Source organism: Orycteropus afer, unplaced genomic scaffold (assembly GCF_000298275.1).
Source record: "Orycteropus afer afer isolate SDZICR_OR568_19922 unplaced genomic scaffold, OryAfe1.0 scaffold00038, whole genome shotgun sequence".
Classification (NCBI taxonomy): domain Eukaryota; kingdom Metazoa; phylum Chordata; class Mammalia; order Tubulidentata; family Orycteropodidae; genus Orycteropus; species Orycteropus afer.
Window position 1 is genome coordinate 8,496,109 of NW_006921625.1, and position 20,036 is coordinate 8,516,144.

Sequence of the window (20,036 nt, forward strand, 5' to 3'; positions counted from 1 at the left end):
ACCTAGCTCTGTTTTGCACAAGCTGCAGGACCGTGAGCAAGTTACTGCCCTTCTCAGGGCCTGAAAATGGAGACAGTCAGACATGCCCCGTTCCTGGAACACGTTGTGCCAGTCAGTGTTAGCTGCCTTGGGATCTGAAGGGGTTCCGTGGAGAGGACAAAGCACACGCTAACTTGTGTGTGCAGGGAGACCATGCCCACAGATCCTCACCTTGCTTTCTCTGTGTTGGTGTGGTGTGTGGTAGGTGTCCAGTGCACAGTGTGCATCCGTGGGTGATACTCAGTCTGGGAGGTGGTGTAGAACTGGCCTCCTCCAGAGTTGTGCAGGCACAGGTGTCAGCACACCTGAGGGCTGTGATGGAGGAGAAGGGTGTTGGGGAAGCAGCTGCTGACTGCCGTGGCCTCGGGGGCTGGCCAGAGCTGCTCTTTCTCCTGGCCGCCTCAGCTTCTGATGCCTCGGTGGCATGCTGGGACAATGCCCTCACCACCCTGCCTCCTGTCCTGGTGGTCACGTGGTGGTCAGAGGGCGCCCCAGAACAGAGCAAGGATTGCCTAGACAACACCATTGCATTGCCATGGAGTTGACTCTGCCTCCTGGTGACCCCCCGTGTGTCAGAGTAAAACAGTTTTTTGGAAATAGATCATGAGACCTTTTTCTGAGCGGCCCCTGGGTAGCCTCAAGCTCCCAACCTTCAGAATAGCGGCCAAGGGCTTGTACTGTTGGTGCTACCCAGGGACCCCTTCCTCTCGGGAAAACCAGATCCACTGCCGTTGAGTGGATTCCGACTCATCGTGCCTCTAGAGGACAGAGTGGCACAGGGTTTCCAAGGCTGTGATCCGTACAGAAGCAAAGCCCAGACCAAGTCCATGGAGTCGATTCGGACTCATGGTGCCCTTAGAGGACAGAGTAGAACTGCCCCACGATTTACAAGGCTGTAATCTGTGGAAGGGGAGCTCTGGTAGCATAGTGGCTAAGGCACTTGACTGCTAACCAGAAGGCTGGCGGTTCAAACCCACCAGCCACTCCTCGGAAGGAAGGTTGGGCAATCCTACTTCCGTAGTGATACTGCCTCGGAAACCCAAGGAGGGGTCGCTATGAGTCAGGGCTGACTTGACGGCACATAACAACAACAACAATCTGTGGAAGCAGACTGCTTCATCTTTCTCCTGCAGAGTGGCTGGCAGGCTTCAAACACTGACCTTTTGGTTATCAAATTCTGTCTCTGTTCTCTAGTGCTGCTATAACAGAAACGCCACAACTGGACGGCTTTAACACACGAGGTGGATTCTCTTAGGTTTAGGAGGCTCTGGTGGGAGAGCAGGCCTTAACCGCTGCACCACCAGAGCTCCTTCCCCTCCAGGTAGAGACCAGGGGAACTTACAGACCATCAGGGCTGGTTTTCCTGCTCCCAGCTTAGAGGATGAAGAGGTAGTTGGAGAACATTCTAGCTGGAGCCCATACTTCTCAGAGCTTGGAGGGACCTCTGTCCAGTGCTGTCATGGTACATCTGGGGAAACTGAGGCCCAGGGAGGAGAGGTATTTTGCCCAAGGCCACTGAGTTGATGACAGAGCAGTGAGTAGACCCTGGCCGCCTACTGCTCTGCTGCTGTCCTTCCCCTTGGCTCCCTGTCCCACTGGCCCCATCCTATCTGCACAGCCTCGTCTTGAGCCTCCAGGTAGCTCTCCCGTCCTGGCAGGCATTCCTTCCAGTGACGCTGCACGGCGCTCAGGGCAGCTTCCCACAGTTGCTGATCCCACCTTGGCTCCTCTGTGGAAAGAGGTGCCCCCAGTGGGTGGCCAGGTGGGTTGGGTCCGAGATCAGGTAGCATCAATGTACAACCTCAGGCGAGTGACTTAACTTCTCTGGCCTGCCGTCTCCTCTGTAGAGCACTGCTCACCTTGTGCTGGTGGGTGCACCGGGCAGTCCCGTGTGAAGTGCAGCCTTGTGCTATTCTTGTGGGCCTGCCCTTCGGGAGCCTCATGGCAGTCTTTCCAGGTGGACGGTCAGAGAGACTGTTGCCATTTTGCAGATGGGGCAGTGAAGGGTGCAGGAGTGGAGTTGACCAGGCCCCAGCAGGTTTGAGCTCATCCAGCCCTGACCGTGTCCTCCTCTCACGGTGGAACACAGGTGTGTGGACACTGGGCATGTGATCTGGAGGCGACCAGGGCCCTAGGCCCCCTCATTTTGGAGTGTCCTACCCCTGGCTTGGCACTTTGCCACGCTACAGCCTATGCTTTCGCGCTCAGTGTTCCCAGAGTCTAGAATCCTTGGGATCTCTTTCACCTCGAGGAGCTCGGAGCCCACGGTGCTCCCAGAAAGAGGGCCTTCTGAGGAGGAAGGGCAACGTTTTGCCCGGCAGAGGGAAGCAGATTTTCTGCATTGGAAGGCTGGGTGGCAGTGAGGCCTTGGTCCACGTCACCAGCTTGTTCCAAGTGCAGTTCCTGTTGATTTTCTCCTTGCCCACACCTACTTCCTTTCCCATCCCCGGCCCTGCTGACATACGGCTCTGTGCTGCTTGCTGATGCCTCCGTGGTCACCTTCCAGGACTGTAGAGAGTGGTGGCCTGAGCCCAGTGCCATTACTCGGGTTGTAAAGCTCCTACTGGGTGTCTGCTGGAGCCAAGAACATTTCCCTGACTCGTCTCAGGCTGCTGCTGTCTCACTCCAGTGAGGTCCTGGGGGGCCCCTGCTGTGATGGATGGCCTGCAGAGAGCAGAAGCCTGACCCCTTCCTTCTGAGACTCAGTTTCCCCATTTGTGTGGTTGTGCCATCTCTTTCTTGTTTCATGGTTGGCATGAGGACTTGCCAGGACTCGGAAGAGACCCAGCATACCAATGGGGAGGGAAGTGGGGGCCGCTGTCAGATGGCCTGTCTTCAGCCCAGCCTTCCTACAGTGCCTGGCTGATGACAGAAGGGAGGGGTTGAAAGGTGGTGGTGTGACAGCCTGGGAGCCGATCCTTCTTCCAAGAAGGGGACAGCCCAGGTGCAGGGCCACCAGCTAGAAAAGCAGCCCCATTCGCTGCCATTCGCTCCTGGCTCCTGGTCGGGTCCCGCTGAGAACTGCAGGCCTCAGCCCTAGAGGTCATGCCGGTCGGGCCGGAGCGAATGCAGGTCATCCGTGTGGAAGCCACAGTGGGAACATTCTGGAAGGCCTTGGCAAATGCCTGAAAGAGCTGTTTCCAGAAGATGAGAGGAAGAAGCTGTGGCATTGGGGCTGGGCAGGTTTTCTCCGTATGGCTGGCGTTGGGTGATCACTGGGGGGACTCCTGGCTCTCCTACTAGATGCCAGCGCTGCCCGCCCCCCTGCCCTGAGTCATGACAGTCACCCGGGGCAGCATCACCCAGTCCCCCCACCCCAGTCGACTGGAGTGAGAGGCCTCCCTGGGCTGGCCATCCCTGCTCAGGTTTGTGTGTGGTCTCAGACAAGCAGTCCGATCTTTCTGAACTGGGCAGTGGCAAAGAGGGGGCTCTCGTGCTACCTCAGGTGTGCTGCAGGGATGGGCCTGGCCTGCGGAGCGTGGAGCTGTGGCCCAGCATCTCTCACGCTGGAGGTGCGGCCTCAGCTTTGTGGGCCCCTCGTGGATTCCTGTGCTCTCCACACCTGATCCATGTCCCCAGGAACTGAGGACAGAGTGCCTGTCAGAAGGGGGAGGATAATGGCTGATGGTTTTGTGACCACCCCCTTCATGCTCATGGGTGATGCCCTGTTGTGCTTGGGGATTTTTTATGTCAACTTGGCTAGGCTTGGTTGAGTGGCTGGGCAGCTGGATGTAGTAGTCCCCATGACGAGACTGGTAATCAACTCCATGGTAGAATCTACTGTAAGCAGCTGAGTACCTGGCTGCCTTTGGGTATGCGGTCTGCTTACCGTATATAAGCAGCAGCTCTGGGAATGCTCTCTAGCTTATGGCACCTTGAACCCTGCCTGTAGCCCTGTCCTTGTTCAGCAGCCTGCACGGGCATACGGTTCCCGGGAGGCATCCAGGGAACCCGAGAGCCCCTGGCTGCCCTTTCCGCACACGCCAGGATCGAGGGCACTGTTGGGTCCCCATTGAGGGGAGCCTGGCCACTGTCCTGTCACCCTGTGGCCCAGCCCTTTCTTCCCAGTGGCCACTGCTGGAGTCCTGCCGCATGGGCCTGGCTGCTGATCTGTGAGTAGACACTCGTATAGCTTCTTTCCTTCTATCTGGGGGAGAGAAAGGCTCTTGGGGATCCCCAGTGCCAACAGTGTAACCCCCGTGCCATGGGGGCAGATGGTCTGGGCAGTACTGGGCCACACGGCAGAGGGACCTCCCCACTTCATCCTCCTGTCTTCCTGCCCTCCAGGCAGTTCCCTCCTGCATCCCTCCCCCTCCTGTCACCATGTGTCCCCAAGTCTCAGACTTGGGCTTTGCTGATCTCTGTAGACAGAGCTTTCCCAGTCAGCCTGGAACCCGATCTCCATGCCCTCTCCCTGCAGTCCAGGGGGTCGCCTCCCTAGAGGCATAAACCCTCAGGGGCGCGAGTATGCCGCCATTATTTGGGAGAAGCTGAGGGCAGGATAGCTCAGCCAGGATTAACTGGAGTTTCTGCAGGAGCAGAGGTGCCACCCCAGTTTTAATGCACATCAGGGCAGGAGCCGCCCGGTGGTGGTAAGGATGCCGATCCAAGGGCTCCAGAGGCTGGAGCACAATGCCCAGAGGGGCTGGGTGACCAGGCTGCAGGGGATGGCTGGGCAGTGACCCATGGAGTGCCTGGAGTTGGCACTGGGGGATGGTGAAGTGAGGGAGCCGGGAAAGGCCGCGTGAGTCGTGTCAGCCAGGAGTGCAGCTGTGCAAGTGGCAGGGGCGCCTGCTGGCTCACACCCACCAAGCCAGACGTGCCCCACTGTCCCCAGCAGGTTTGGAGTGCTCTGGCACACACACTCTAGAACATTCCAGAGACCCAAGCAGGGCTGTGTTCCGTCCAGACACTTTGCTTCTGAGGAGGGGTGGTGGCCTGAGACCTGCCTACCCCGTGGAGCCATGGGCAGCACCCACAGGCATGCCTGTCTCCTGAGCCATCTGTTTCTCTCCTCCACAGGGCAGCCTGCTAGGGCACCAAGGTTCTAATTAGCCCAGTGTGGGGTGGCGGCCCTGGAGGCCAGGGACATGAACAAACCATGCCGTCAGGGGACACAGTGTAGCTGGAGGGATGGAAACGAGAGTGAGAAAGGCCCGTGGACACAGGCCTTAACTGGCAGAGTCGCCCAGCCTCTCAGGGCTCTGTTTGGGGATTGGGCAGGAATGGAGCCTTTCACGGCTGTAGGCTGTTTTGCTAGGAAAGTGGGAACTGGCTTTGCCCCCTTCAAGCGGTGAATGGTGACAGCCACTGGGAGCTCACAGAGGGGCCTGGGCTGCAGTGGCCGACCCCACTTCTCAGAGAAACGGGCTTTTTGCAGCTGCATTAATTTTGTTCATGGTCATCCAGGGGCTGCCTGCTTGCTTTCAGCTGGATGCCGCCATTCTCTGTCTGGGCACCTCAGGCTGATGACCAGCGAGACTTCTTTCAGGAGGCGGGCGAGTGGACAAGGGCTGCCTTGATTTCGGGCCTTTTTTGTTAGTGTTTTGTGTGTCCTTTTCTTTCTCCCGCTCTTTTTTCTCTACGATCATCTCAAGCTAATAGAGAAAAGGGGTGCGTGCAAGATTCCATTGCGACAGGCCCCACAATACCGTCGGGAATGTCCGTTTTTCTTGATTTCACAGAAGCACTGAGGTTTCCACTTAAAGGAGACAATGCGAAGATTAAAGAAAGCGGGGTGGCCCAAGGAAACTTGAAAGTGGCTGGGCTGGCAGCCGAGGGGAGCATCGTGTCCTGTGGACGGGGGTTTCTAGACTCACCCTCACACTGCCTAGAAAATTATGGGGAAGGGTTGTGGCTTATTTTTAGTTTTGCACCGAGAACCAGTGTTAAGTGTGAAAGAGAGAGAAGGCCACTCCTTCTTTTAGGAGTTGGTCTTCAGCTTGTGCACATGTGGGGCGGTCGAATATATACAAGGGGGGTTGACTACACTCCAGGGAATTGAGTGTGTGTGTGAGTGGGGTCGAGTGTGCATGAGATAGGAATCAAGTATATGGTGGGGGTTGTGTGTACACGTGGGGGTTGAGTGTGCATGTGGGGTGTTGAGTGTGCACGTGGGGGTAATTGAGTGCACGTGTGGGAGGACCAAATAATTGCGTGTTCATGTGGGGAGTCGAGTGCGCTCCAGGGGATTGAGTGTGTGCATGGGGGGTTGCATGCACGCTTGGGGGTCGACTGTGTGTGCAGGATGTTGAGTGCACACATGGGGGGGAACTGAGTAATTGCATGTGCACGTGGGGGTAGTACTGACCCACAAGGTCTTGCTTACATGGGGACATCAGGGACATTGCCATCAAAGGACCTAGCCAGTCCTGACCATCATGTCTGTATGTCAGGCTCCCAGGGTGACACCCATGCCCCAGGCTGGTTCTCCTGCAGAGGGAAGGCGCCAGGCACGAGCAGGTGGCACCTGGGCTGAGCCAGGCAGCCCACCTGTAGTGCCAGAATCCCTGCACCCTCACCACTGGCCCTGGCCACTGGCCTGTTTTTGCACAACTGTTCTCAAGGGTGCGGGTGGCAGAAGGAGAAGCCGTCACTGGGTTTGTCACGTGCACAGCTCTGGCTTTCTTCCTCTCTCCATTGGGGGCCCAGGGCTCGTTAGGGTCCCTTGGCCTTCTTGTACAGCAGATTGTTGACAAACTCATGGCAGGGCCAGTGTCCTTATGCGTATAACAGGATTGGCTAATCTGCCAATGCCCACCCAGCACAACCCATCAGTGGCTCCTTCCTCTGATGAACATTGCATGTCTGGTTTGCAGGGTGCGTACATGCGTGTGCACAAGTGTGTGTATATGCATGTGCCCATTTGTGTGGATGTGTAAGTGCACATGGGTGCATGTGTGTGTGTACATGCCCGTGTGTGCATGTGTATGAATGCATACATACAAGGGTATGCACCTTGTGTATACACACATGCATGAAGTTGTATATGCACGTGTGTATACGTGTGTGTGTGTGTGTGTGTGCATGGCATTTTGTTCAGATGGGAAACAATCTTGGACTTTGCACCCACCAGCTGTGTGACTTAGCAGATGCCTCAGTTTCCTCATCTCTAGGAACGCTAGCACTCACTCTGGGGCTTGGGGAACACGTGAGGTGACCGTGTTATTAAAGTGCCTTGTGCAGCACCTGGCCCATAGCAGACACCCAGTCCTGGGACTCGAAGTACATTTGAGCCTCATGAATTATCGAGTTTTATTTGTGATTTGTCTGTTCCTTAGAATACATTTGTAACCCTGGTACTTGTGGGATGACAAGAGAATTTACTGCACCCCAGCCTTGTCAGTTTTTTACACATGAAGAAATTTTTGACACAAAGAGTGACGTGGGACAGTGCCAGGCCCACACGTCCCTCACGGGCCATCTTGGTGTCTTCCCTGTCCTGGTGCTGCCCACCCCTTCCTCAGCTGGGGCTTGGCTGGTGAGTGGACACAAAGATGGCCCCAGTGTAGGCTGAGGCAGTGTCCACGGCCTGGGAGGCTGTATGCTCGGCATGCCCCACGAAAAGCCAGGAGGGTGTGTGAAGAGAGCAACTGTGCCCAGGGTTTGCTGAGGCGCTCCGTCTGTTGCCGCCCTTTGGGGAGACCAATCCCAAGGGCCTTAGATGTGAGTTCAGGATCCCCTATAAGTAGCAAGCAATAATTGCCAGCCAACTCAGTAGAAATTAGGTTGGATCTCTGTGGTGCCCAGTTCTGGGTTTCCTGGTAGCCACGTGGTGGAGGTGACAGCCACAGGCTGTGAACAGGCAGAGGTGGCTGTGGGCCTGGTCCGCCACTGCCCCCTGTAGGTGTCTGCCCAAGCCATCCTTGGTCTCCCCATGTGTGAAATGGGGATGGTAGCAGCACCTGTCTCTCGGGGTGAAATGAGAAATAATGGGGGAGCGGGTATACTGTGTCAGGTACACAGCCCCAAGCAGGCTTCTGGGGGCTTCTAGATATCTTGAGATGCAGGTGCTGTGTGTCCACCCAGCCAAATGTTCCCACTGTAATGAACAGAGGAGGAAAAGGGAACTGGAAGAAAGCCTATCAGGAAACCTACAGTTGTGGTGAAGTCAGAGGACCTGGGCCAGCCCTGGCCAGCCTGTCTAGAGCCTGTGGTCAGCTGCCTACGCATACCCAGCCTCCCCACCTTCATCCACACGACCACCCTGCCCTGTCGGCAACATGAGTCCCCTCACGCAGGGAACACCAAGGCTTTGATGACTGAAGTGACCCGTCTGAAGTCACTTAGCCAGAGAGCATCTGAGCACACTCCAGGTGGCATCCCACTGCCATTGAAGATGGACCCTCAGAGTCTTTTTGGAGCTCTGAGATGACGTCTGCTGGCACCTGTCTGCGACGGCATCCAGACCTTCTGCTGGCCAGGAGGGAACAGTGATACGCTCCCCCCCACTCCCTGGGGCCTAGGAGCCCCTGTGCTAGGGGGTGTCTCCCTGGCTGTCCTCGGCAGTATGGTTGTAGAGTGCCTAGAGCTGGTGGTCACAGTGTCCAGAAATCCAGCAAGCACAGGCAAGGCCTCCCGGATCTTCACACCTTTGGCTCTTGTGTGTCCAGATGGTCCTTGTCCCTGGGGAAGCAGGCTCCAAGAGAGCCTAAGACCTGCTAGAGTGCCAGGCAGAGCTTGGCCTCCGAGCCAGGCCTCCCAGTCTGGATGCAGGCCCTGTCCAGTGGCATTTCAGACCTGGGACTTGTGGTGTGGATGTTGGGCCAGGAAGGGGAGCTGAAAGAGGTGGTGTAGGTGAGGTCATGCCTGATTGAGGCATCCCCTAATAGCACTCCAGGCTCAGTGGTTACTCTATCCCCACTACTCTCCTCTGGTCCCACAGGGTAGTGGGGGGCAGGAGACAGTGGAACCCAGAGGAGTGGAATGTGTCCAGGGATGTCCTGCCACACCTGCCCCCAGCAGGCATGTCTGTGGCCATCTGCCCAGCCCGGGCATGCTGGGACATGCTGGCCATGCCGGGCTGGGTTGAGCCTTATCGTTGCCCCAACAGTGCTCCCTCCTCGGCCAGGGCAGTCTCCTGATGGGACCCTGCACTGCTTCAGCCCAGGGCTTCTCAGGTTACTGGTGTGGTTGGTCACTGGTCTGTAACCCCTGCTGGCAGGCGTACCCTGTGTGTGACCTTACTCCCGCCTCATTGCAGCCCTGTGGGCACCTCATGTCCCCATTTACAGATGGGGAGATAAGTCAAATTGCATAACATGCCTAGGAAATGCCAGTCCTCATGCAGACCCAGACGTCCACCCACACGGCGGATCACGTTTTCAACCTTTGCTCACTCGAAAACATTGCTCAGCCCTGGCCTAGGCACTCATACCAGGCGTATGCCTTGAAGTCCACACCTTCAGTCTCTTAGACCCTGGAGGGAGCTGGTCAGGGTTGGACCTCGGCTGTTCAGGGCAGCTCTGGGCATGCCTGTCACTGAAGTCAAGAGGGTGTGAGGGGTTTGGCAGAACCAAAGAGGGCAGGGTTATACCTCAACATAAAATGAAAATCCTCACAACTGGACCAATAAGCATCGTGATAAATAGAAGATTGAAGTTGTGAAAGATTTCATTTTGATTCCACAATCAATACCGATGAAAGCAGCAGTCAAGAAATCAGACCAAGTATTGCACTGGGCATATCTGCTGCAAAAGACTTCTTTAAAGTGCCGAAGAGCAAACATGTCTCTTCGAAGACTAAAGTGTACTGAACCCAAGCCATGGTATTTTCAGTCCCCTCATATGCATGTGAAAGCTGGACAACGAATAAGGAAGGCCAAAGAATAGTTGATACTTTTGAGTTGTGGTGCTGGCAGAGAATACTGAAAGTACCATGGCCTGCCAGAAGAACGAACACATCTGTCCTGGAAGAGCAGCCAGAATGCTCCTTGGAGGCGAGAACGGTCACACTTGGTCTCATCTACTTTGGTCATGTTGTCAGAAGGGGCCATTCCCTGGAGAAGGTTAGCATGCTTGGTAAAGTGGAGGGTCAACGAAAAAGAGGAAGGTCCTCAACAAGGTGGATTGACACAGTGGCTGCAACGATGGGCTCAGGTGTGGCAAGGATTGTGAGGCTGGCACAGGACCAGGCAGTGTTTTGTTCCGTTGCACACAGGGTCATAGTTATGAGTTGGAGCTGACTCGACAGCACCTGACCACCACCACAAAGAGGCAGGGTAGGGCTGTGTTCTGTGGAGCAAGGCCTGGTGACCCACTTCCGAAGAAGCAGGACCCTTGAGAGCTCTCTGAAGCACAGTTCTGCTCTGACACACATGGGTCTCTGGGAGTCGAAGGTGACAATAGCTGGTTTATGGAAGGTCTCACCACCATTGAGTGCCAGCCTAGTTCCCCACCCCATGCAGGTGTCTGACAGGTACCTGGCTGTGTCAGCCCTTCTTGACCTTGTGTGGGATCCCTGTGGAATGTGGCGATTAGCAAGTGCAGGGCCTGGGGTGGGGGTTTGCTTGTCCATATGGTCTTTCATGGTGCCATTTTGAAAAATGCATAAGCCTTGTTCTTAACCAATAAGGAGAAAAGGAGACTGGAGAAATGTCCAAAATACTTCATGTGCAGATTGAGAGGGGCTTCTTTTTTGGAAAAGGTAAGTGATCATTGAGTAGGATTCTGAGCTCTGAGTCATTGTCTTCATCTCACTTGGTGTCCCTTCCTCTTACCGCCCCCCCCACACACTACTTTCCAGGTAGTGCGTTGGCATGGTGTAACAATTAAAGCTATATGCAGCGTAAGTTCTCACCCCGTCCGCCCTCTCCCCTGTCCCTCAGGTGAGCCGCTTTACTTGTTCCTCAGAATTCTGGAAACTCGGAGAGACTGGGCATTTTGCTTTGTGGCTCTTCTCCTTTCCCGTGCAGGAGAGTGAGCCGTGCAGATCCCGCTCAGCGGGCTGCTGAGGTAGCCAGCCTTCAGGAGTTGGCTGCGTCAAAGCAAAGCTGCCCCTCCTGTCTTGCCATCTCTTCGTACGTTTAGAGGCAGCTTGGCTGTTTCTTCTGTGTTCTTCTGTTCATTCACCCATTTTGAAAAATTGATTTGTTGGTGGTTTTGTTCTCAACTGTATATAGGGAACATGGGTTTTTGCCTGTGAGATGAGTTGCAGGTATTCATTCACAGTTTGCTCTTCATTTTTTCTCTTGGCATTGAACAGCTTTATTGAGTTATAACTCACATACCCACAATTCATTCCCTTAAAGTGTACAATTCAGTGGTTTCTAGTATATTCACAGGGCTGCAAAACCATAACCATCAATATTTAGAATGTTTTCATCCTCCAAAAAAGAAACCCCAAGATCTATTCTCAGTTACTTCTTATCCCCCTCTAAACCACCATTTTCCCAGCCCCTGGCAGCCACTAATCTACTTGCTGTTTCTACAGACCCGTCTGGCTGTGTCCTAAATAGTCATATAATACGTGCTCTGTGGTGTGTGGCTTCCTTCATTTGGCAAGTTTTCCGGCTTCATCCACATTGTAGTGTGGACGGCTATTGGGTACCTCTGCGTCAGCCCTGACCCGTGGTGATTGTAGTGTGGATGGCGGTTGGGTGCCGCTGCATCAGCCCTGACCCGTGGTGATTGCAGTGTGGACGGCTGTTGGGTACTGTTGCGTCAGCCCTGACCCGTGTGGATGGCTGTTGGGTGCCCCTGCGTCAGCCTTGACCCGTGGTGATTGTAGCGTGGACGGCTGCTGGGTGCCGCTGCGTCAGCCCTGACCCGTGGTGATTGTAGCGTGGATGGCTGTTGGGTGCCGCTGCGTCAGCCCTGACCCGTGGTGATTGTAGCGTGGATGGCTGTTGGGTGCCGCTGCGTCAGCCCTGACCCGTGGTGACCCCGTGCGCACAGGATGAACCATCCCTGGTTCTGCAGCATCCCCGTGTTCGGTTATAGACAGGACTGTGGGGACCCAGAGGGTGTTCACGCTCATGTGTAGGAGTATATTGCCAGGGCTTTGTTCCTACTCTGTCTTAGTCTGCAAGTTCCACTGAAATCTGTTCAGCGTCCTGGGGACACGCCAGCCTCCTTGGAGGGGCAGCCTGAGGAGGTGCCAACCTTTCCCAGAGTGGCTGTGCCCATTTCATTCCCATCAGAGCTTTCGGCATTTGGGGGCATGCATAGGGTTTTATCAAATGTATCACAGGCTTTTTCTTTTATGGCTTCTGGGTTTTTGCGTCTCACAAAGTCCTTTCTACCCCAAGAAAGGAGTTCTCTTACGTTTCCTTCTGGTGCTTCAGTTTTATTTGGGACTCTGTGGTCTGTCGTGTGACTATGAAGCTAACCTTAGTTTTTCTCAGGTAGCTGCCCAGCACCACGCGGGGAAACTCTGTCCCTCCCTCCCCGCTGAGACCCCTTTGCCATGTGCTGAGCTGGTCTGCTTCAGAGCACCGTCTTGTGCCTCCTCAGTCTCTCCCTGCTCACGGCCCAGGGCCCTGCTTTGATGGCTCAGCGGGGCTCCTCCTCCTCCTCCTCCCTCACAGACTCAGCCCACTTGTTTCTTTTTCCATAGAAACGTGAGGATCCACTTGTCTAAAGAGAGGCAGAGGGGATGGCTGCTGGTGGTGTTTTAAATTGGGCTTATACTAGACTGAGACGTTACTTTTGGGAGGTCTGCAGCTCTCTGACATTGAGTCTCCTGTCCGTGTGACACGCGCTTGCTCTCTCTGTCTTTGTTCAAGCTCAGTTTGTTCTGTAGAGGTTTCTTCCTATTGGTTTTGCAGTTCTTGGAACTTAATTCCTAGATAGTCTTATCTTCTGTGTTGCTGGTGTATCTTCTTGTTCTTGAAACCAGGTTCTGTTCAAAGGGGAAGTTGGGTTTGACCATCTGTAGCGTAGGTTCTGTGCCAATAGCTGCACCCCAGGCCCCCTTCTGCACTGCTGTCCAGAGAGAGCCCAGGCCTAGTGGGATGAGGGCAGGGTGGGCAGAGGGGAGCTCAGTTCTGCTCAGCACTGGTCTGCACCTACATGGTCTCCTTATACTTGACCCTCCAGGCAATTTCTGTGACTTTGTCTTGGGCCCTTCTGAGCCTCATTTTACACATGAGGAAACTGACATCCACAAGTTGGGTGATTGGCCAGGATCCCCCAGTGGGCACCGCTAAACTGCATGCTGACTAGGCCTGCTTGGGCTTTTCTGCTGCACCCGCCTGCCCTGAGAACCACACATTCTGCTGAGCAGTGCCATCTCAGGCAAGTCCCTGCCACTCCCTTGGCCTCAGTCTGCAAAATGAGGTGATAAACCCGTCAGCCATTGCTCACTTTTCCAGAAAGGATCCCTTTCCCCCAGTGCATCCTGCATGGAAGCCCATATCTAGAGCAAAGGCAGGAGCTGCTGGGGCGGCTGGGAGGGCCCAGGGCTCCGCAGCCCCATCGCCTTGGGCCCTGACAGGGCCCTCGGGTACTTCCAGGTGGTGAAATGGAACCAGTTCTCACTGCCCACTGCCAGCACTGGGCCCACCTCCACACCTCACTCCTATGTGTAGGGCAGTAGATGCTGATGCTGGGCGCACCCCGGTCTGCCTCCCCGAGGACTGCAGCAGTGACGGTCGCGTGAGCCTGGATCCCTGCCAGGGCCCTATGTGCTTTGGAAAGGTCCTTAGACTGTTGTTAGGCAAAGAATTCTCTTCACACCAAGATGAGAGTGAAGTGGTTTCACAAGTCCTGTCTTGCGTGCACATTGGCCGGAACACACACCACAGAGACATAATATTTGTTCTCTGTTGGGAGGGAGGCCCTTGGCCATGCTGTCTGTGTCAGGCAGGGCTTCTGCCACCTGAGCCTGGTGCAGTAGTAGTGTCTGCCATGAGACAGCCTGTGGGGCATGAGTAGAGGGGCCCAGGCTGTTGGGTGCTGTGCCCAGGGACAGGCTGCTCCAGGGACTCATTCTCCCGGACCTGCCAGGACCATGGGTCATTTCCTACTTGGCCCTGTCTCCAGCAGGGCCTTGGGCCCTAGAGTTATCGGACAGAGCCACAGTGCACAGAGAAAAAACAAAAGGGGTCTCCAGGGCTGTTTAGCGGGGGCCCCAGAGAGCCACTAGAGTGGAGGTGGCCCAGGCTGACTTCCTAGGGGCGGGCAGGTGCTGGGGCAGTGGCTCCTGGACCAGGTTGAGGATTTCAGACATTTGGAGCGAACCGTTATCCTTTGCACTCTGACGGAGATGGACCCTTGAGAGTGTCTCTGGCCTGAGCTCCAGGATAGGGGATGACCTGCTGGCATGATGTTGTTGGCCCCTATAGTGAGCTGAGGACGCAGCAGCATGGGGCAGGTGCATCCTTACGGTGACAGGATATCAGGGTAACAGGACGTTATCCTTAGATGTTACCGACCTACCCGGCACAGTTTGATTCCAGAATCTTCTACTGGGGGAGCCTCGAGGGTCCAGCACCAAATCACACTTGGCCCCGAGGCCACCTGGGCAATTCCATTTCCCATTTTCTGGCCTCCGTAGCCTCGCTCCCCATCTGGGCCTTGTGGCTGAGTTTCTCATATTCCTAGGGGTGGGGGCGCAGGCCTGCTCACAAGGGCTGTCTTTCATGGGTCCAGAGGTGAGTGTCACAGAGACAGGCTGCATGGGGCCATCTCTTGATCTCTTTTTAGGAGGGTACTTGTCAACCGGGCAAGTGGTTGATCGTCTGGCTTGGAAATGGGGCTGGACACAGCCTAAGACAAGAAGATAAGGTGGGAGGGGTACAGCCTTGCCAGGAGGCCTTATCAGTCCTGTGCATGAGCCATTGTGGGGAGAGTGACCGTACCAGCAGCGCTCAGGCCACCCCAGCCCCTACAGGGCACCTAGTGGACACAGTCCTGATGTGGGGCAACCTGGGAGGAGAAACAGCCCTGCCCCAGGGCCAGGGCCAGGCGGCTTCCTGTGAGATCTGCCACGGACAGATTAGTGACAGGTCGAGAGCATGTCCTGGCCTCTGTGCTCTTCTGAGGCAGTTAAAAACCCCAGGAAATGACAGCCTCATGCTTGGTGGTTTCTCTGACAGCTTCTGGCACAAGTGGAGACTTAGGAACGTTCCAGGCTGTTACCGTTCTCACAGCCTGGTACATTCTGCTGCTTGGAGAGTTCTGTCTTGGTGGACACACCTACTCTGGGAGGAAGCGCTCCTGCACGGCCAGAGCCCAAGGCCTGCAGCTTCCCAGCAGAGGAGGGTATAACTTGGTCAGGCCCAGCCGGGGCTCAGACATGGCCTTGACTTGAGGGCCTTGGCTTTCACTGGGGTGCAAGTGCAGAATCCAAACAGGCCACCCAGGTGGCACTGGCCCAGGTGCTGCTGAGGGGTGGGGGGTGGGGATGCAAGGGCGTCTCTGGTTTGCTGGTGACGAGTCGCATAGCCACATGAAAGGCCCCAATTCCAGACAGAACAAGATGGCTGTTGGAGGCCATGGTCCCACCTGTTACTTGGCTGCAGGCTGGGCCGTTCTCCCTGTTTTGTTGCCCCTCCCAGTGTCTCCTGCCCTGGCTCAGGTCTAGACATTCAGGAGCCTGGGGAGAGGCAGGGGGGCCTTGGGGATCCTTCCACTGCAAGTGTCTGGGTTTGTGGCTGAGAGCTGCTGGTCCCCCCAGCCTGATCTGGACTGCAGGGGCTCTGGGGGCCATTTTGCATGAGGCACTGACTCCGCCCCTTTGCTGGGATGGGAACTACTGTGGTCTGAGTTGACCAGGTCTCATGACTCCTCCTACAGCCCAGTGTTCCTGCGGGAGCCGTGGGGGTCAGCATCAGGGATGCCCAGTGAGGCAGCATCTTCGTCCTGCCTGATGGGTCAGCCCTTTTCTCATCAGAGCTGGTGCTCCCTCCAGAGAACCCCAGCACCTCAGCCTCCACCTTTCCCAGCTCACCCACCGGCGCCATCACCCATAGTTCTCAGGAAGAGTGAGCCCCTCCCCCCCGCTGGGCGTGCACCGTGTTTTCTGTGTGCCTGCCCACGGTGCACGTGTCGGCGCTGGGCCCCGCCTCCGGGATGGGTGTGCTGGCCCGTCTCTGCAGCACGCTCCTGTGCCATCAGTGGCCGTGTTCGTTTCAGAATGACAGGCAGACACTAGCCGTTGATGAGATAGGGCCCTGGGGAAGCACTGTGATCTGGCCTCGGGAGTGGGCGTTTGACCAGTGGCAGGGACAACCCAGGGCTCACAGCAGACCCTGCAGCCAGGACACACGCCCCAGGTCACCGGGGCAGGCGCGGGTGCCTCTTGCTGTCGCACCTCAGTCCCCACTGCTGCTGGGCCACGTTCCGGTTGGAACTCCCGGATGGGACTCTATCTCTGACAGAGGCCGGGTTCTGTGCTCTGCTTGACAGCAGGTGAGTAACCGACTCCACTGTGCGTGTGCCGGGCCTGCCATGTTGCTCTTGAGCTTCCCAAGTGGGACACACATGCATGTCAGCCCCCACCGTCCTCTGGACGTGTTTACACTGCTCACTGGCAGGGCCCCTGCACAGGCCACCAGCACCAGGTGGGCAGGGACCCTGCAAGATAGGCAGGGACCATCACTGCCGCTTATGGATGAAGGAACTTCATCCTGGGGCAGCTGAGTGCCCTGCGGGAGTCAGCAAGGTGTGGGCCCTCAGCCCAGTGAGGCAGCACCGCCATTGCAGTACCTGGTGAGGGTGCTGCCAGTCGACTCCACCCAGACGACCAGTGTCTCTGGATGGGCTCCCCGGATGGTTGTGATGTGCACTGGGTTTAGGCTGTCAGCTCAGCCCTTCCAGGCTCCCAGCAGGCGTGCCCCTGCGCCCGTGTTATGTGCATGGCTGGTTTGTTATTGTTCTTGTCGACAGCCATCAAGGGAACTTCAACACATAGCAACCTCATGTGACAGGGCAGAACCTCCCCACAGGGTCTCCTAAGCTGAGTCTTTAGAGGAGGGACCCGTCAGGTCATCCCCCGCCGAGCCATGGGTGGGTTCAAATGGCCCTTCAGTGATCAGTCAGGCATTTAACCCTCGCACCACCCATTGCCACCAAGTTGATTCTGACCCATGGGATGTCCAAGGCTGTGATCTTTGTGGAAGCAAAGCCCAAACCACACCCACTGCCATGGAGTCAATTCCGACTCACAGTGCCCCTAGAGGACAGAGTGGAACTGCCCCACAGGGTTTTTGAGGGAAGGAGCTCTGGTAGCGTAGTGCCTAAGGCACTTGACTGCTAACCAGAAGGCTGGCGGTTCAAACCCACCAGCCACTCTGCGGAAGGGGGGTTGGGTAATCTACTTCCATAGTGATACTGCCTTGGAAACCCAAGGAGGCGTTGCTCTGAGTCAGATCCAACTCGATGGCATGTAACACCACCACCAGTCTTTATGGAAGCAGACTCTCATCTTTGTCCCACAGAACAGCTGGCGGGTTGAACCCCACAGCCTCTTGGTTAGCAGCTGAGCGCTTAACCACTGTGCTCCCTCGTAGCTGTGTTGTGTCCCCTCCTGGACGGCACGTTCCAGATCACAGAGATGAGCTGGCCTCTTTTCATATGACAGCATGACTGGGAATACCCACGTTGTTGAATGTTTGAGTGCATGCTGCATTATTAAGATAAAAGTCCCAGCACTGAGACTGCCCTGTCAAGGGATCTGATGAGTTCTTACAAACTACCTTCAAGGAGGGTGCACACGTAACCTCCGTGAAACAGGCCACAGTAAAACCAGAACTGGGCTGTGTTGGTTGGACGTTCTTTGCCAGTTTAATAGTTGAGGAACAGAATTTTTCATGTCTTTATTAGCACAGAGGTTTGTGTATTGCTTGGCCGGGGTTATTTCTCCATGAGGAAGCTGCTGGCGGACCCTGGGCAGGCCCAGATGGTGGAGGCCAGGATTGGGGTGTGGCTTGGCTCTGTGGGGCATGGCTTCTGGGGTTCGGGGAGAGCGTGGCTCTCAGTAGCCCGTGTCTGCTTCTTCCATAGAACTGTCAGACCTTCAGCAGCCTCAGCTGCCTGAGTGCCGGGATGGAGGACTGTGGCCCCCCCAGCCCCTTCACCCTCCACACCAGCAGCACTCGCTCCTGGACCACCTTGCTCTCGGCCTCCTCTGCCAGCACTGGGGGCAGGACCCCAGCCGGGACCCCGATCCTCGAGCCACCGCCCCATTCGTTCAACGACCACCTTGCCAGCAAAGAGGAGCTGTCCTGCGAGGAGGCAGATGGTGGCTGTACCCTGGATGAGGACTGCGGCCGGGGGGAAGAGCCATCCTTGGCCTGGCGGGACCGCGGGGCAGCGGGAAGAGGCCTCTGCTCCCTGGATGGCGAGTTGGACATTGAGCAGATAGAGAACAACTGAGGGCCACAGGCCCTGGCCGGGCGGAGCACACTTTGGGATCCATGGCTTCCCTCGGCACCAGGTGGGAGCTCAGGGCACGGAGCCTCATGCCTGGGCCTGACGGGAGTTTCCCCAGAAGGTGTTGGGCCCAGAGAAAGGCTCCCCCCGCCACTCCCTGAGTGCCGACTGATCCCTGCCAGTCCCCCAGCCCTGTGCTGACCTGGCCAAGCCGCCGTGGAGTGCCAGCCTCCCACTGCGGACTCGGGTCCATGCAACTACTGTAGCCAACAGCAGCTTCTGGGTTTGGGTCTTCTCACCCCCTTCTTGTCATGGGCTGCTGGGCAGGAGCACCCCAGCACCCTGCGGTGGCGCCTCCCGCCTGGTTAGGACTGTGCGTCGTCTCTCTCAGGTTCCGTCGGGGGAGCCGCCTGGCTTCTCGCGCTGCGTTTCACTCTGTGCCTTCTCTCCCCGGTCTCCTGCTTCACTCAGCTTGTGGCGGCTCGGGAGATGTGTCCTTCTGTAGTGACACCTGAACCATTTGGCCTTAATTCCGGGGGGTGGCAGAGGCCCTGGGGTGCAGGGCCAGCCTGCCGAGCCTGGGGAACAACCTGGGGGGCTTGTTAGAGGGTGTCCTCCTCGAGGGGAAATATGGTGTGTCCACCTGGCAGAAAAATAGACCCTCTTGCCAGTTCCTTCTGGGCACGCATGGCCATGGTGTGGCGGGCCTGACCCGTGGCTCCCCTGCTCCTCTCCGTGGCCACTTGGGCAGGGTGGGTGATGGTAGCTGTTCTCCACGTCTCACTGGTCATTAGGCACTAGCTCAGGTGATGCAGGTGGCTCTCTTGCAAAGCCCTCATGAGGCAAGAGCTGTGGGCAGGTGTACACACTGAGCTGTGTGCCCATCTCACGGCTGACAGGTCTGCTGAGAAGGCTGGGGGTGACCAGGACAGGGTACCCCAAGTACATTCTCCTTTGTTCTCATCCTGAACGGAGGCATACCCTTAGCTCAACAAGCGCCCCTTCTTCCCTGGAGAGCAGTTTCCCTGAGTGCTCCTCCCCTGCTGCAGCCCCGCCCCGCCCCTCCCCAGCCCCGCCCAGCCCCAGCCCCGCCCAGCCCCAGCCCCGGGCCCTCTGCAACCATCCCACATGGCTCTGCTCGCTGGGAACCTGGCTCAGAGCAAACCAGCATCTCCACAGAGGAGCAGCTGGGCTAGGTGATGAGCGAGTGACCCACTTGCCCATCAGGCTGAAGATAACTGAGGCTTTGCTGGCGGTCACTGACTCACAACGCAGGCCCCTCCTGATGACAGCGAGACCTTGGCCCCACAGGCTGGGGGGACACAGCCTCACCTTTCTCCTAAAGAAAACCTCTCGGAAAGGGGCTTGAGTCTGCTCTCCACGACGTCAGGAGGTGGCAGCTCCAAGCTGTCTCAAGAATCAGCTGCAGGAGCCACTGAACGGAAGGTTCGGGGGGAGGTTGGGTTGGAAACCTCAGTGTGAACGGCACTAGGGGCGAGGGGCCCAGGTGGGCACTGGGCGGGTCCCCAGGGCAGTACCTACTCCCTCACCCAACTGGGCTTCCACTGAGGCACATCCACACAGGACCCTGGACAAGCAGAGAGGATGCTGCTGTGGACGGGGCCATCTCCCTGGTCGCTGCTGTTTAGAGCAGACCCACAGGAGGCGGAGTGGGAGTAGGTG

At 56.7% G+C, this 20,036-nt stretch overlaps 1 protein-coding gene across 1 annotated transcript in view; it reads left to right on the forward strand.

The window, feature by feature from the left end:
- The window catches only part of FAM53B (family with sequence similarity 53 member B), a 72,278-nt gene extending 53,922 nt beyond the window's left edge, over positions 1-18,356 (forward strand). Inside the window, exon 4 of the mRNA XM_007936900.2 lies at positions 17,985-18,356. Coding sequence (XP_007935091.2) covers positions 17,985-18,356 — 372 coding nt within the window. The remainder of the gene's footprint in view (positions 1-17,984) is intronic.
- Positions 18,357-20,036: the final 1,680 nt, after the last annotated feature.